The 18,247-nt window shown below is 38.0% G+C and overlaps 1 protein-coding gene across 3 annotated transcripts; it reads left to right on the top strand.

Moving 5' to 3' along the window:
- The first annotated feature begins 5,583 nt into the window (after positions 1–5,583).
- On the top strand, positions 5,584–17,110 carry LOC148862316 (integral membrane family protein). Of its 3 annotated transcripts, none has more exons than XR_016110326.1 (6): positions 5,584–6,056; positions 6,545–6,908; positions 15,509–15,579; positions 16,110–16,208; positions 16,306–16,476; positions 16,818–17,110. XR_016110326.1 is itself a non-coding variant. In XM_088979680.1 (5 exons), exons 1-5 carry the CDS (start codon positions 5,769–5,771, stop codon positions 16,411–16,413), a joined length of 930 nt encoding a protein of 309 aa, XP_088835806.1. In that variant the 5' UTR covers positions 5,584–5,768; the 3' UTR covers positions 16,414–16,767. The 3 variants fall into 3 exon arrangements, 1 of the variants encoding a protein (XP_088835806.1); XR_016110325.1 differs by having other exon boundaries at positions 16,306–16,482; XM_088979680.1 differs by lacking the exon at positions 16,818–17,110 and having other exon boundaries at positions 16,306–16,767.
- Positions 17,111–18,247: the final 1,137 nt, after the last annotated feature.

Below are 18,247 nucleotides of genomic sequence, written 5' to 3'. Positions count from 1 at the left end.
ACGTTCCTACTAAAGTAGATGCTCAACTTGGAGTAGTTTATTTTTTGGCCAGACATGGATTCAAAAGTTTGTAGGATGTTGACCAAGATCCTAACTTGTGCTATATCAGCCTTGCAGAAAAGAACGCAATCATCTACAAAGAGGAGATGAGTACTTGGAGTTCCATTTCGATTGATTTTGACTCCCTCAATTTGTCCTGATGCTGAGGCTTGGCACAACATTTGGGTAAGAACTTCCATGCCTATCATGCCTATAATAAATAGATATGGAGAGATGGGGTCACCTTGACAGGCTCCACGATTCAATTTGAAATGATCATGAGATTCTCTTGCAATTTTGATTGAGAAGGTAGCAGTGGATATACATTGATGTACCATGTTACACCATTTCATAGGAAGTTCCATCTTTTGAAGAACATGGAATAAAAATGACCACCCCATTTGATCAAATGCTTTGGACATGTCCAATTTAAAGGCTATGAAACCCTTACATTTTTGTTGAAATTTCAATTTGTGTAGAATCTCTTTGACCAAAAGGATACTATCTGAAATTTGCCTTCCTTTGAGAAACCCCGAGTGAAAAGGAGATATCAGTTCCTGAAGGATAGGCTGGAGACGAAGAGCCATCCATTTGGTTATTATTCTGTAAAGTACAATGCACAGACTGATGGAGTGGTAGCTTGATGTATCCACTAGCTGATTGTTTTTGGGCACAAAGACCAAGTTTGTATTGTTGATTTCTTTGGGTAGGAATTATGTGTTGAAGAATTCCAGCACCATTTCAAAGATATCTGATCCAATCAGTTCCCAAAAGTGTTGATAGAAATATGGAGTAAACCCATAGGGGCCAGGAGATTTGTGTGGGTGCAACTATTTTATCACCTCAAATAGCTCCTCAAAAGTAGGTGGAAGTAGCAATGAGTCCTTATGTGATGGGAATAAGGTAGGAAGTGAAACAGAAATTGGTACTGCTTGATCAAAATAAGAAGTTGGGTAATGAATTTTCATCCACACCATAGGTGAGGTGTATTATCACACCCCAATGGTAGTTGTTCTGAACCTTTAAGAAAGAAGTGTGGATTGAACCACAGTACACCTACATAAGCATTCCACAAGGTGTGGTACGTTTCAACCCATGCCTTGTGTTTTAATTCCATGCATTTCACCCACAACTAAACCTGTCAATGATACTAAAAAGTTTAGGGCCTGATTCGGCATCCGATATGATTATCTTGAATTCAGGTGATGTATTTATCCAATCAGATTGGATTTTGATGTTACAATCCACATCCGATTAATAATTGGATCAAATTCGGATTTGACCCCATCCAATGTGATTAAAATTCGAATCCAATTATATTATAATATTATTCATTTTAATATATAAATTTTATATGTTATATTTAGAATTAAAAAATATATTCTATATATTAGACCTAGCAATTGAGTTGGGTGGGCCGGGTTCGGGTTGGGTCAAGACACTCTGGGTTGCTTTTGGGTCGACTGAATTCTGGTTGGGTTGTCAAATGCTAGACCCTAACCCGACATGTTCGGGTTAGGTTGACCCATGGGTCAATTCAGGTCATCCCAAAAAATAACTAAAATAAAAAAAAATAAAGAAAAAATAAATGAAAATGCCAAAATTAAAGGAATTAACCTTAATATTCCAAAAATAAAATTAAATAACTTGAACATTTAACAATTCAAAGAGTAAACAATAAAGAGTAAAGACTAAATAGAAAAAATTAAAGAGTGGAAACTTCTAACAATGCATAAATAGTCCCAATTAGACCTAACAATCGGGTCAAAAGGTTGACCCAACCTAGTTTTTTTTCCGAGTTAGATCTGGTCAAGTCATTCTCAAATTCAAGTAGCTAACTACGAGACCCTAACCCTATTTTTTTTCAGGTTGGGTTGGATTGGGTCAAGTTCGTGGGTTGGGTCAACTTTTTGCCAAGTCTAAACAAAATTAACATCCTATTTGATTACTGAGAACCTACACTTGAATGTGGTTTGAAATATAATCGGGTTTAAAGACTCGGATTTGAATTTGAATCCTAATAGGCTTGGATGATATTCGAATTTAATTCGACTCTGCTAGGGCTGTTCACGGGTCAGGTTGGTTTGGTTATACAGTATTTTGGCAATTGAACCGAACATTTCGGGTTGGTTATTATGTCAACCGAAGCCGACCGAAAAAATAGCATAAATTGATTTGTAAAAATTATGTCTAATGATCGGTTTGGTCCGTTTAAACCAAACCAAGATCTCCATTAATATGTTATAACGTTGGATACTTTTTCCTTGTATTTTTGCAGATTCTCTAGAAAGGATATAAAAGTTTGAAAATAAAGAAAGAAAATCATTATGAGTCCTAGAGTTTTAGTACAATTGTTTTTACAGCATTCATCATTTGAATATTTTATTCCAATATTAAAATAAAATTAATGAAATGGTATGTCATGGGGATAGGAGCAAAAAATAGGCTTAGAGGGTAGGGGCTAGAAGCAAGGTTCAAAATATCAATACGCCCGATACACTGGTAGGGGCGTATCGAGTGATATCGATACCTTTTTTTTATTTTTTTCAAAACCAATTCAGGGGAGCCAATTTAGGGCTCCTCCACCCCTTGAACCGGTCAGACCCCCTATCCACCCACTATAGGGGCGTATCGGAGAAGTCCCAGAATGATACATATTGGCCTGTATAGGCCGATACATGTCGGTACTTTGAACCTTGGCTATAAGTGGTAGCTCATATCATTGTACGAAGTGGTTTACGGGAAAGGGAAATAGGACATTTCATATATGAAAGAGAGAGAGAGAGAGAGAGAGAGAGAGAGTTCACTTTTTTTAACGGCTATACTATTTCACACTTTATATAGTCATTTGGGTCGGTTTTACTAGGTTTATAAATTCAAAAACCATAACCCAAACCGATCAGTCAGATTATTTATACTTTTAAACCGAGGTTGATAAAAAATTTGAGAAAACTGACCAACTTGGATCGAGTTGGGTCAGTTTGGTCAGTTTGGTCGGATTGGCCCAATTCATAAACATCCCTAGACTTCGCTATAAATTTTCTAAAATATATAAAATTAAAAATTATTTATTTTTAAACTTTTATATATAATAAGTCAATATAAATCTAACATACTAAACTTATTATATATAAATTCATCTATAATAAATATATAGAATATATTTTTGTAATTTTGAATACAAATATATAAAATTTATATATTAAAATTAATAAATATTATAATATAATCAAATTCTAATTTTTAATCGGATTGGATGGGGTCAAATCCGAATCTGATCTAGATTTAATCAGATTGGGCCTCGGGTTTTTGAGTATCATTGATAGGCCTAATTACAGCCCTGCCTACAACATGTGAGGCGATCTATGTTGTTAATAAAAAATGTAATATTTTATTTTTTAGTAATATACATAATAAAATATATTAGGTTGTTAAGAGTACTAATTTTATATACAAATAATAATTAATAAAATGTATACACATATTCAATTAAAAAGTATATATAACATTAAATATTATTTATCAAGAAAAAGAAATATTTTTTTAATAATATACATAAAAAATATGGAATATATTTTTATGATAAAACACCACATGCAAAAAATTCCATGGAATCATTCCAGGTAAAAAGTCCATGGTAGAGTGGACCAGTCCACAATATAAAATCGTGGATGAGAAATTGGTCTGTGGTGTGGACCGATCCACATGGCCAACCAAACACCTCAAGACAACATGGTGCATTTCAAAACTCAATATACTGTGGTGAGACCACGATACCGAACACCCACTTAATTTCTGTTTGTGAAACTGGGATTAAGGCCTTGTTCATTTACGAAGAGGCACTCGGGTTACTAGGTAAGTGTTTCCTAGGGTAAGTGCATTTATCCATGTTCTTTTTTGTTAAATTTATTTAGGTCAATGAGGATTCTCAACTTTTCCATGTTCTTTTGCCTCACCTACTATTCCAAGTAAGTGATTAATTTTTCTATGTTTTGTCAATGTTACCTTTGAGCCCAAGTACATGCTTTTTTGGATTATATTGTTTTAATTGGTTTTTTGACATATTATATTTTGAGCATTTACTCTCCACTTGAGAAAGCTAATTTTCCCAAGTGAGAGAAGGGGAACACTTCCCTGGATAAATAATACCTGAGGAAAACATATTTACCATTGGTCCCACTAACTCTGAAAAAGAACACAATAGAGTCAATAAGGGGCACCCCACAACGTCCCACAACACATTTCAGCCGTGTATTAGGAACATCTCTTGATGGCAAGTACAAAAAGTGATGAGACATCATTGGGAGATATCCCCAATACACGGCTGAGATGTGCAGTGGGACATTGTGGAGGGCTGATGTGATCCCTGACAAGTGATCCATAGGCTGTACTAGTCAAAACAGGCTTGCTTGCTTATGGGAAAGCCAGCAAAAGTATCCACAGTTATTTTCATCAATCCAATCCAGCCCATTGGGCTGGGGTAATGCAAATAGTAGAACTTTGGACATCTTAGAGGCTGAAGAGTCATCGTACTAGCCTAGCCTAATCCAGAACAAAGGAAGAGTACAGTTAAGACCCTTATCTATTTCTTTGTTATTCTCTTTTCATGGGTGTTTCAGCGCCATGTAGGTGCCACATCAGAAAAAGTGGTGTTTCATAAAACCAACTCTAATTTGTTATCATTTTTCCATAAAAAGGCAATGCTTTAGATCACGCCTAAGAAATCATGAAAGTATGGTCTGAAGCAATGCCACATTTAATGTTTTCTCAGAAACTTTGTTGCCAGTGGTATAGCCTCAATGTGACATCATCTTAGCGTTGAATAATATGATCAATGCTAAAAACGGTTCTACAACACTAATATCAAACAAAACCAATGTTATTTTTCCATAAAACAGCCTATGACAGCACCACTTCCAAACAAATACATGCCCAACAATACTTTCATGAGAAAATGGTGCGGTGTTCCCAACACCAATGCCAAACACCTACTTCATCACTCAAACTCAATTATCAAGGGTGCAGACAAAATTCGATATGATAAGAAAAATTCGTGATATCTAGACATCTAATAACCAATCAACGGGTATCATAAAAGTGGTCACCAATAAGCTATTCATCAAAACAAGCAATTAAGCCCATGCTTATTGGTTTAGAAATGAAATTTGATGGTAGCTAATCAGAGGGACTATACAGATACATCATCATCATTTGAGTGACCGAAATCTAATAACCAATCCGCGCAATGTTACCTGACGATACTCCTACAACCCTCACGATCGACTCCATTCTAGGGAATCCACAAGTTTATTCAGACAGTAAATAACAAAATTGAAATCACCTTACTTCGACTTTCCGTTCGAGTTCGGAACTACAGCCACCGCCACTTGTAATACTGATAATTTTTAAGGGTATTTTCGTCATCACGGTACAATCATTACCTCGTAGCGCCCAAAATATACACGTGATAACACGTGTCATCATTTTTGCAATCGCTGATAGGTGGAGCGCGATGTACACATGTGACAGTAACGGTGGGTCACTGGGCCTTTTGCAGTTTACACAATTCACCCAACGGCTACGATTCACCGACAATATTCTCCAACCTGAAACGGCACCGCAAAGCTAGCGGCTCTAACTGAAGTACCAGATATTCATCTTTGCCGGGTCCATATTCAACCTAAATTCGCGATTACAGCTGAGCTCGGCGTCTTCCGTCCACATCTAGTATGGCCACCGCCACTGTACTCTTGCCTTCTGCTTTCGCTACAGCTCCTCCGATTCCAACAACCAAAACCCTCCCGATACGAAACGCTTCTTCTTCTAAGGTTTATCTTCTTCGATTTCCTTCGTCATCATCTTCTTCTTATTCTTTTCGTTCTTCTAAGCTTACGTTCCGAAAGGGATTGATAAAGTGTAAAGCTTTAAGAGAAACCTCTCGGGACTCATTCAATGGTCGAACTGTTTATCAAGGAGTTTACGGTCCTTGGACCGTCGATCCCTCGGACGTTCGTGAGGTAATGTTGATTATATTTCCTTTTTTATTTATTTTTCCTTTTCATGTGTTGCTCTCCATTGCAATTACTTGTTCGTAATCAAAGGAGAGTTGATTTATCTGACAGGTATTTTGATGGGTTTGGTCTTTTTTCTCAAGTTTTGTATTAATAGACCGGTTGCCTGTTCTGAATTTTCTGCCGGTATGCTTTGGATTTCACTGAAGTTTTCTTAGAGTGGTTATAAGAGCCTTGCTTTTGGTAGTTATAACGACCGTTATTTCTGTTAATCTTTCAATGTCAGAACGGGCTTCAGTTCAGTACCATAGAAAACAGCAAAAACAAAAGCGCTTTCCGATAGCCTATGCCCCTATAGAGAGGAATTTTGATGCAGTGTGAGAAACATATTTGAGTTTTTTGGTGAACAGATATGTTATGTTAATAACGAATTCCTTCGACGTGGATGGATTGTGGTTTATACTTAAGAGCTAACCTACTATAAATTGTAACAGGTGATCTTATATAGAATAGGTTTAGTAACAGCTGCTGTGTCATTCATCATCGCGGCTTCTACTGCTTTTTTACCAGATGGGAACATCTTGGCAGATACTGTAAAACAAGATCTCGATTTGTTTTATTCACTAGGAACCGGGGGACTAGGCCTATCACTTTACCTAATTCACATTTATGTAACCGAGATTAAACAGACACTTCAAGCATTATGGGCGTTTGGTGTCATTGGATCATTAGCAACCTATTTCAGCCTCGCTCAACCTGTTGGTATAAGCTTGGCAGAATACGTTGTTGAAAACCCAACGGCTGTGTGGTTTGTTGGGCCTCTCTTTGCTGCACTCACGGGGCTTGTATTCAAGGAAGGTGAGGTTAACATCACTATGCTTCCCAAAATGTCTCAATAGATCAATATTCCTTTATTTTCCTGTACTGTAATATGTACACATTATTAGAATGCTCTAAGAGTTCCTGTTTTGTTTTCTGTTGGAAAACTAAAATCTTTATTTTTGTTATCTTTGTGAGCTAAGAAGAATTATTGCCAAACTAATGGGATTTCTAAAAAAAGGTATCAAAATGTGAAATATGCAAAACCAATTAATTCTATTCAACATAAATGTAAAAAACCAAAATTTTGTGAATTTCTTTTTCTCCAACAATAAATATAATTTTGTTAGATATTTAGTCCTGTATTTTTGAGATCTCAGAAGGTTAATGCAATGTAGCAAATGTGGGGAAATTTATGAAGCAGGTATCTAGTTTCTAATAGATTCATGAAACAAATGGCAGAACTTGTTCACCTCCTGGCCATGATTAGGTTGCATATTGGACAGAGGTACAGAACAGAAGGGTTAAATCTGAGAAATCATCCGAACAAATACGGTTCAAAATTGCTCCTTCTCAAAACTTTCCTATAAACTGTTTTTTTCTCTGGTATATCACATATCTACTGGGTAGAGGTACAGAAGATAATGTACTGCCTTAACATAGGTCATGCCAACCACAATTGAACCAGGCTAACCCCCTATGGTTGAGGTATGTGGTCTGTTTCTAAGAACAATGTAATTTCTTCATTTGAAACTTTTGGATTTCTTCTCAACTTACCAGGGAGATGGGTTCACCTATGCATTTTGAATGCCACCCTTGAAAACAATTCTATGGAATTCAAAGTTAAATTTTAGATCTAACTCATTCGCATACCAAAAAATGGAATTGGAATTAGATCTGAAGATTCCTTATGGATTTCCACATTTGAATACCAAAGGTTAGTTAGAAAGCCCAAGGATAAAGGGGGTTTGGGAATAGGAAATATTTCACTTAGGAACTCAGTTCTATTAGGAAAATGGCTGTGGAGATTCCCCTTTGAGAGAGACAGGTTGTGGCACAAAGTCATTGTGAGTGTTCATGGTTTGGATGGAAATGGTTGGGATGCAAAAGTTGCCCCTCATGTTTCCTCAACTTCTCCTTGGAAAGCAATTTATGAAATTTACCCAACATTCCTTAATTCCATTCATTTTGATGTGGGCCAGGGTAATAAAGTTTGTTTCTGGGAAGACCTTTGGGTGGGAGATAGTCCACTTAAAGACCTTTTTCCCTGACCTATACACTTTGTCAAATTTCAAAGGAAAAACAGTAAGTATTTTGGGTAATCCTAGCCCAAATGGGGTCAATTGGAATCTGGGTTTCAGAAGGGGCCTTAGGGAAAACGAAAACGAATGTGCCTCTTTAGTTCAATTGTTGGATCTAATAGGACAAGTTCATTTGGGCCCATCCTTGGAATATTTTAGAATATGGAAAGGCTCCTCAGATGGCCTCTTCTCTTGGTCCTCCTTTTTTAGTGGTGAAAGAAATTTGGAGTAAGCCTATTCCCCCAAAAATTCAAGCCTTCTGTTGGGAAATTTTCCTTGGCAAGGTTCATACTTGTGATATGCTGCAGAGAAGAAGGCCTTTTGCTTTCATTTCTCCTCACATGTGCTCCCTTTGTAAGGAAAGTGGTAAGACCTTGGCACATCTATTATTATCTAGTTCCTTTGTGCATGACATTTGGGAATTTTTTTATTCTCTTTGGTTGCAGGTGGGTTTCCCCTTAAGATGTGGCAGGACTTATCAACCGAGACTTTTTGAGACAACCAAAGAAAAGAGGGAAGGTTATGTGGAAAGCTACAAAGACAACTATTTGTTGGGTGATTTGGGAATAAAGGAATAACAGAATATTCTTGGACAAGAGTAGAACAATGGAGGAGGTAATCAACACAATTAAAGTTGTTGAAATTGAAGAGATTCTAGTCACCGAACCCCTTTTTTCTTCTTCTCTGATTCTTCCTGGTCATCGAACTTCTCCAAGAGATTCTAGTCTTGGGCTCGTCCAATGACCTCCAAGAATCAGGCAGTATGTGACTAAGCCTCCAGCCCTAGGATGTTCAAGTTCAGATACGCTCTGATACCATGTTGAAACTGAAGAGAGGAGAGGAGACTTGTGTGTTCTGCAATGAGGGTTCTGAGAAGAGATTTTCGAACACCATCTATCTCAGCCCTCTAACGCTGTTTTATTAGATATATTTGAGTAATTACAAGGAGGCCCTTAGTTGGGCAAGAATTTACAAAGAACTTAAAAAATAACTTAATATTTGACAGGATGGGCCCAAAATAACAAGAAGAATAAACAACCTATGGGCCATTCGGCCCATCTTCTCTACACTCCCCCTCAAGTTGAGCATAGATGTCAATCATGCCAAGCTTACTGGTATCATGCTGAAGTTTTGCCTTGGGAATGCCTTTGGTAAGAAAATCTGCCAACTGTCCTTCAGATGTGATGAAAGGAAGACACACTTCACCCGAAGAGACCCTTTCCCTAATAAAGTGTCGATCAACTTCAATATGCTTGGTTCTATCATGTTGCATTGGGTTGTGAGCAATGTTGATGGCAGCCTGATTACCACAGTACAACATCATTGGCTTGTCATATTCAACTCCAAGTTCTTCCATCAAAGATTTTAGCCATAATAATTCAGAAACCCCATGTGCCATAGCCCTGTATTCTGCTTCAGCAGAAGACCGAGTAACAACCGATTGTTTCTTGCTTCTCCAAGAAACAACATTACCAGCTACCAAGCTGCAATACCCAAAGGTAGATCTTCTATCATCAATGTTCCCGGCCTAGTCAGCATCAGTGTAAGCTTTAAGTTTCATATGACCATGCTTGGCAAACAGAATACCCTTTCCTGGGGAGCCCTTCAAATAATATAGGATTCTCTCTGCAGCTGCCAAATGAGTGTCTCGAGGAGCATGCATGAATTGGCTAATGCAACTGACTGCATATGCAATATCTGGCTGAGTCATGCATAGATACAAAAGTTTCCCAAGAAGTCGCAGAAAGATTCCTTTGTCTTCTAACAATGTCCCTTCTGAGGCTGAGAGTATATGACTCATATCAATAGGAGTAGCAGCTGGTCTAGCACCCATCTTTCCAGTTTCAGAGAGCAAGTCAAGAACATACTTTCTTTGGGAGATAAGAATCCCATCCTTGGATCGAGCCACTTCTATGCCAAGAAAGTATCTCAACTCCCCCAAATCTTTAATCTCAAACTCTGTATGGAGAAAAGATTTTAGATCATGAATTCCTGAGGCATCATTACCCGTCACTACAATATCATCGACATACACAATGAGGTATACTGCCAGAGGTCCACTTCTCTTCACAAAAGAGTATGAATGGACTGTGTCTGCATATAACCAAGTGCTGTTCTAAATCTCTCAAACCATGCTCTAAGGGACTGTTTTAGTTCATAAAGAGATTTCTTCAGCCTGCATACCTTCCCTTTTATATCAGTTCCATACATCCCTGGAGGAAGAGACATGTAAACCTCCTCATGTAATTCACCATTCAGAAATGCATTCTTCACATCCAATTGATAAAGGGGCCAGTCAAAATGAGCAGCTAAAGATAGAAGAACCCTCACAGATGTCATCTTGGCAACAGGTGCAAAAGTCTCTAAATAATCAATCCCATATGTCTGTGTATAGCCTTTTGCAACCAGCCTAGCCTTGTACCTTTCAATGGTGCCATCAACTCTGTATTTGATAGTAAAGACCCACTTGCAACCAACAGGATCATTCCCTTCAAGCAAATCCACCACTTCCCATGTGTCATTCTTGTGTAGGGAATCTATTTCAGATTTCATAGCATCCCTCCATTCTGGAATCTTAAGAGCTTCTGACACAGACCTGGGAATAGGATGAGAAGCAACAGAAGAGAGATAGGCAAAATATGAAGGTGAAAGTAAACTGTAAGAAAGGTGCTTGGAAATGCAGTGTGCAGTGCACTTCCATTTTCCTTTTCTAACAGCAATGGGAATATCAAGGTCAGGGAATGATGAATCCAAAGGTGCTGAACCAGTATTTGTTGTCTCTTCTGTGACTGGAAGTGTAGGAGGCTCATGTGTTGTAGGACAAACAACTTGCACATTTCTGGATCTTTGCCTTTGATACACCTTGGGATTGAGGATAGGACGAGGAGGTAGGGTACCGGGACAAGGAGAATGGAACGACTAATCCAACCTTGATTCATTTGAGGGAGAGGCAGGGAGATGCAGACACATCAAGGGACTCAACAGGGACAGGAAGAGGAAGAGCAAACACCTGTGTCAAATCCTCCCTTTGTGGACAATGTCCTTCTGGAGAGGAACCATAAAAAGGGGAAGACTCATCAAAGGTGACATCCATTGAGACATACCGATTGTCAGACTTTGGATCAAAACAGCAATAACCCTTCTGTTTGGGGGAATAACCAAGGAAGATACACTTTTGGGCTTTGGGTTCAAACTTATGCCTTTGGACACTTGGAACATGTACATAACAAGTGCAGCCAAAAACACGAATAGGAACAGGAAAAAGGTCTTTGTCTGGATGAAGAAGAGTGAAGGGAGACTTAAACCCCAAAACCCTGGATGGCATGCGGTTTATAAGATAGGTAGCAGTAAGTACGACATCACCCCAAAACCTGGTAGGAACATGTGAGGCAAATAAGATACTTCTTGCAACCTCAACAATATGCTTGTTTTTCCTCTCAGCAACCCGATTCTGTTCTGGGGTCCTAGCACATGAGCTTTGATGAATAACCCCCATGTCAGAAAGATAACAGGATAGGTTTTTCTCAAGGTATTCTTTTGCATTGTCCGATCTGAAGATTTTAATCCTGGTATCAAATTGAGTTAGAACAAATTCATGGAATTGTTTTACAAGTCTTGGAACTTCATCACGGGATTTCATCAGGAATATCCAAGTGAATCGTGAAAAGTCATCAATAAACATGATAAAATATTTGTAGCCACCCATGGAGGGTAAGTGGTAAGGCCCCCACACATTAGAATGCACAATATTAAAAGGAACATAAGATATTTTATTTCTCAAAGGATACTTGCTTCTACAATGCTTTGACAATTCACAAAACTCACAATGAAGACTGGACAGACTAATTCCCTTAAACAGTTCAGGGAATAGATGACTCAAAGCCGAAAAAGACAGATGACCAAAACGACAATGACACAACATAATCCGACTAACAGACTCTGAAGAGACAGATCCAAGAGAAACATTCCCAAGATGATCAGTGCATTGTCCCGGAGTATCAAGCAGGTATATTCCGTTCGCCTCATGGCCACTCCTAATCACCTTCTGAGACTCCAGATCCTGAAAAACACAGTAGGAAGGAAAAAAATGTTACACAACAGTTTAGTGACTTGGTTAAACTGCTCACAGACAACAAATTTGTATTTAGTTTAGGTACATGAAGGGCAGAAGGAAGGTACAAGGAATCCGTAGCCTTGATGGTTCCCTTACCAGAGATAGGGGCAAGTGAACCATCAGCTAAAGTGATTTTATCACGTCTAGGAAGTAAGTCATATGAAACAAATAAGGTAGACAAATTGGTCATATGGTCAGAAGCACCTGAGTCAATAATCCAAGGGATCTTGAGATTACCTGAAGAGGTAGCATGATTAGCAGAAGCCCTTATACCTGAATGAGCAAATGCTGAAATAGTTGAATTTCCTGAAGGGTCGGTAGTAGAGGTCACATCACTCAGCTGACTGATCATCTTCCCAAATTTTTCATATTCTGCTCTCATGGCTGCCAACTGTGCAAAAGCAGACATCTCTTCATTATCAGGCCCGGTAGCTACATTTGCACTTCCTGATCTTTTACTATCATATTTTTTTCTGAAACCTGATGGGAACAAGATTAGGATGTAACTTCCAACACTTGTCTTTGGTGTGCTTCGGCCTCTTGCAATACTCACATACAACTTCTTTCTTTCCTGTGCCACTAGAATTTCCAACATTCCCTTTAGGTTTAATCTCCATATTGGCAAAGTGATCATTAATATCAGCCCCTTGAACCTGAACAGCCCTTCTGCTCTCTTCACTACTCACCAATGCATAAGCTTGTGACAAAGATACACACTCCTTGGAAAGAATATTATGTTTTGTGATATCATATTCCGGGTTTAGTCCAGTTAAGAACTCAAAAACCCTGTTCCTTTCGACCAATTTTCTGTAGGTCTCTGCATCATTAGTGGTGTCCCAAGTTACAGCTTCTATTAGGTCAATCTCTTGCCATAGGGATTTCAGGGTTGAGAAATATGCAGCAAGAGGTTTCTCTCCTTGCCTTAAGTTCTTTACATCACTTCTCAATTTATATGCCCGGGCCACATTGAGTTTTTGGGAATAGGTTTCTGCAACACTATCCCAAATTTCTTTTGCTGAATTCATCTATAAGTAGTGTTGACTGATTTGTGGCTGCATTGAGTTCACAAGCCACCCAATAACAGTGTAATTTTCTTGCATCCACTTCTCGTAGGATGGATCATCTTCTGGGGGAGCCTTCTTACTCCCCGAAATGAACCATCACTTTCCTCTACTACAAACATGAATCTTTACTGATTGTGACAATGCCAGATAATTAGTTCCATCTAGTTTAACTGTGGTCACAGTCAATAAGGAATCACTTGGAGTCCCCTGACCCAGTCCATATTCAGCACCACTTTTTTTTTCAAACTCTAAGGAGTTCATCATGTAAACACTCCAAATATGATTTCAGATGACTTCTACAAGTATGCTGGATAAGAACAAACAATAACTGAGTTCAGCCGACCACAAGGAGGCAACACACTGAGTTCAGGCTTCAAGAAGTAATCAGAAACTCCTAGGCACTGTGCACTCAGCTGAAGTACTTTTTCAAGGTTGTACACTCAGCCAAGAAGAGTAAGTACCAATCGGTATTGCTGAATAGGCCTTTTCACAAACACAGTGTGGGCAATAGAGACAACCCCACTGTCAAGGAAGAGAAAAGACCCCAACAACAATTCGTACAGCCCTCTAAAACAGCCGAACAAGAGTAACAATACACAGCCTTGTTACAAGGATGTTTCGGTAGGTTTTAACAGTCCAAGAAGAAGAGAAACAACAGCCCAGAAATTTCTGGGTTAAACCAGATTTAATGCAGTTGAAGGTAGTACAGAACAGCTAGGATTTTCGAACACTTCAACAGTCCAATCACAGTTGAAGGTAATACAAAACAGAACCAGAAAACTGAGCACAACTTACAGTTCGAGCTTCAACAGTCCAAACACAGTCGAGCTTCAAAAACAGAGCCGAGCTATTCACCTTCCCCTTTTTTCTTCTTCTTTGATTCTTCCTGGTCACCGAACACCTTCTCCAAGAGATTCTAGTCTTGGGCTCATCCAATGACCTCCAAGAATCAGGCAGTATGTGACTAAGCCTCCAGCCCTAGGATGTTCAAGTTCAGATACGCTCTGATACCATGTTGAAACTGAAGAGAGGAGAGGAGACTTGTGTGTTCTGCAATGAGGGTTCTGAGAAGAGATTTTCGAACACCATCTATCTCAGCCCTCTAACACTGTTTTATTAGATATATTTGAGTAATTACAAGGAGGCCCTTAGTTGGGCAAGAATTTACAAAGAACTTAAAAAACAACTTAATATTTGACAGGATGAGCCCAAAATAACAAGAAGAATAAACAACCTATGGGCCATTCGGCCCATCTTCTCTACAAAAGTTAAAGTAGCTCATTAGGTAAGATCTTTGCATATCTTTTAAGATTTCTCAGTCATAGACATTATAAGATCTTGGACAGAAGTAGCACAATCTTCAAGAATGAAAGAGAGAGTAAGGATGGAATGGAAACCTACAGATAGTAACAGAATTGAACTGATTTTTTATGGAAGCTCTTTCAAAAATCCGAGACTTTCAGGTATTGGGGGAGTAATTAGAAATTCTAAAGGAAAATATTAGCTTTGTTCTCTGGACCGATTGGCATGGGCAATTCTCTAAAAGCTGAGTTAATGGCATTGCTACAATGACTGAAGATAGCTAAGCAACTAGGAATGAGGCATATTGAGGTTGAAGAGGACTCCAAGGTAATCATATCTTGAGCTAAAAACAAAGAAGTACTCCGTGGACTTTCAAACAAATGATAAGGGAAGTGGAAAAGGTTGCAAGGGAGGTAGAAGCTGAATTCAAATGGTTTAGAAGGAGTGCAAATGGGCTAACTGATATCTTGCTAAACAAGGGCCTTTGAGGCAACAATTGTTTTGGGCTGCAATGTAAAGAGGGACAGAAATATGTAATAGTGTGGGAGCTTTAATCCCATACACAAAGTTGTAAACTTTTTTAACTCTATTTTCAAATATAATTCTCCTTTGCCGATCAAAAAAAAAATACGAAAGGTTAGGGAACTTGTTTGTTTCTTTGTTTTGGGTGCTAATTTCTGATATAATGGAAAATGTAGTGTTGTGACATGCAACTTAAGTGATTCTTCTGTATTGTCATCTCTTGTACTTGTAGTGTAGTATTTATTTGATCCAAATAATACAATATCTTAGAAGTATTTCTACAGCTTATTTTAACTATTTTGTACTTTGTTTTGATACCAGTTTTTTCTTGAACAGGTCTCTGCTATGGCAAGCTGGAAGCTGGCTTATTGACATTCATTATACCTACAGTGCTTCTTGGTCACCTGGTACTTTCCTCCATTATTCAAGAAGAATTGTTGAACTGCGTTCTCTAGTTGATTGATCAGTCAGTTGTACTTAACTGATATATAGCCCATGATTTGAGAATGTAACTCTTGCTCTTACTGGGCAACCCAACAAAATGATCCCACACTAGTAATGTCAAAGTGGAATAGATTCTAGAACATTGACCAAGAACACGTTTGATAAATACAACCAACTATCATTACACTACACAAGCACCAAACATAGCTGACCAACCACAGTGCAACGACTACAAATGTAAGGGAGTTACAGTTTTACAGGATTCCACTAACCAGATGGTTATTATCCTTCCATTATTGTGGAACTGAGGTGTTACAGAAACCATCTAATTATCCTTCCATTGCTGTCACATACTTTCAGGATCAGGAGTTGGGATAATAAGTCCTACACCTACACGGTGGATATATGTCTAATATTAGAACTAAGAATTAAGCACGAGATTTCTTTTCTATCTTTCACTTTAATCACGACAATCCTCATTTGGAAATTGCAGACGGGTTTAATGGATGATGGAGTAAAACTTGGATTATTTGGTTCATGGATGGCTCTCTTTCTAGTATTTGCAGCAAGGAAATTTACTCAACCCATTAAGGTATGTTTTTCATTAATCAAATATTCAGTTGGCAAGCCCTGGTTACCTTTCAACTTAGATTGCATGGCATTCTCTAATCTGCCCTTGCTTCTTGAAGGATGACATTGGTGACAAGTCCATCTTTATGTTCAATGCACTTCCAGAAAGAGAAAAAAAGGCATTGCTCGAGAAACTAGAACAACAGAAGTTAATATCTGAACGTTAATTCATGAAGGACCAATTTATTCCAGGTAGCTGTAAGAAGAAACCATGATGCCAGATTTTCTAGGTACAGGTACTGTTTTTACCTCCTAGGTTTCTCAGAGATCCTTTTGTCGCATTCTTTTTTTGATTTGTGTATTAAGTATCTGTTTATCTGGTATTGTCCATGTTATTGAAGCTGGATTTATCTACTTTGCATTTAGAATCCATATCCTTTAGGTCAACTAATGTATCATGAACCTCACGAAATATTGGATTTTTAGCTTCTCAGTGTACTACATAAAGACCCCCCCCCCAAAAAAAAAAAAAAGGAAAACGAAAGAAAAGGAAAAAGAAATAGAAAAAAGTTTCCGAATTATTTTGTGTTTCCATGTGGGATTTAGGTGCTATTTATACCCTACACTGCAGGAATTGTATAAGGGTATGTATACCCCATTCGTGGGATTGAAGATGTGGCAAGTTATGCTGTGACTGCCGAAGCTGAGTCAATTGGGTAACAGACCACTGTTTACCATCTACAACATCTAGTAAATCGTAATTTATAATTTATTTTCATATTACAATGCAGCTTAATTTCTTTTTCCTCCTCTATACCTTCTCTGCGTGGCATGTAGAGATTCTAATGAAGCTTACGATCTCCAAGATGGGCTTTGTAGATTACCACCTGGTATAGACTATAGAGTTGCATGTATGATTTCTCATGGTCATGGTAGAACTGGCATAATAGACTAAGAACTCGGTATCTTCGAAACCAAATGCCAAAGATCAAATAATAAGGGGAGTGCTTCGGCCCCATCCCTAATGAAAAGTTAAAAGAATGGATGAACGTTCATGAGTCGGAGAATCATGGGCAGGATTTTAGTGACCAAGGATTCTAGTTGACCAAAGTAAAATAAATTAAAACACCATCTAGTATATGAACTTTTTTTCCACTTTGTAAGCCAACACCAGGAACTTCATTACTATCAAAAAAGAACAGGACAGCCCCTAGGCAAATTCAGTACACCGTACACCGCCCAAAGAGAGTACACATGTTTGGCAGTAACTGTGGATGTACTCATTTATATGTTTCGTTAGATCTACATGCTTAGTACTTGTTCCATTCAAAAACCATTATTACTTGTAATTCTATAGTGTTAATGTATTTTCTTAGATCAACGAATAGAATTATAGAATATATTCTTTTGAGACTTTTTCATCAATTGCCTTGATAAAAAAAAGGATAGTTTTCGTAGTTATTTCTCTGATATAAAACCAGAATGATATATTGATTACGTCTTGCAATTCTTCATTTACTCTTCCCGAATGTTCTTTAAGCTGTATAATTATGATACTTGTGTGTGATCTTTGATTTTAAACGAAGGGATAAGGGCCTATTTGGTTCAGAATTGGAATTTGTTTAAATAGGATTTCAAATCCAAGGGAGGGGGAAGGTATGGCAGTTCCCTCAAAATGGAAGAATGCCATTCAACATAAGTATAGGAATGGAATTTCAATTCCACCCAACCAAACAGTTGGAACTTGGCACTAAAATGCCCATTCCGAATTCTAATTCTAGTCATATGCCTGCAAACCAAATGGGGCTTACACCTTCGCCTCAATTTTATAGTATGCTGCAAAAATCTCCACCATTATAGTGACTCAATTGCTTTAATTTAATAAAATAAATCATTTAAAGGCAAAACATAGGAATAAAAATGAAGAGATAGAGTATGATATAACCTACAAAATTTTCTATGGATGTCTCCATTACCAATAAATGCATTACTTTACTGAATTATGTGGCCTCTAAAAACTAGTTCCTAGCCAGATGGCATTTGATTTGTTGCATATAAACA

Source organism: Nelumbo lutea, chromosome 3 (genome assembly GCF_056320005.1).
Source record: "Nelumbo lutea isolate HS-2025 chromosome 3, American lotus-T2T, whole genome shotgun sequence".
Lineage (NCBI taxonomy): Eukaryota > Viridiplantae > Streptophyta > Magnoliopsida > Proteales > Nelumbonaceae > Nelumbo > Nelumbo lutea.
The sequence above is the reverse complement of the archived record's forward strand: the minus strand, read 5'-3'. Positions and strand labels throughout refer to the sequence as shown.

What these genes read in the sequence shown, in the direction of transcription:
- LOC148862316 (XM_088979680.1), top strand. Translation starts at nt 5,769, where the DNA reads ATGGCCACCGCCACTGTACTCTTGCCTTCTGCTTTCGCTACAGCTCCT. An exon ending in ATCCCTCGGACGTTCGTGAG is followed by an intron (nt 6,057 to 6,544) that starts GTAATGTTGATT and finishes AAATTGTAACAG; the next exon opens with GTGATCTTATATAGAATAGG. An exon ending in AATTTACTCAACCCATTAAG is followed by an intron (nt 16,209 to 16,305) that starts GTATGTTTTTCA and finishes TGCTTCTTGAAG; the next exon opens with GATGACATTGGTGACAAGTC.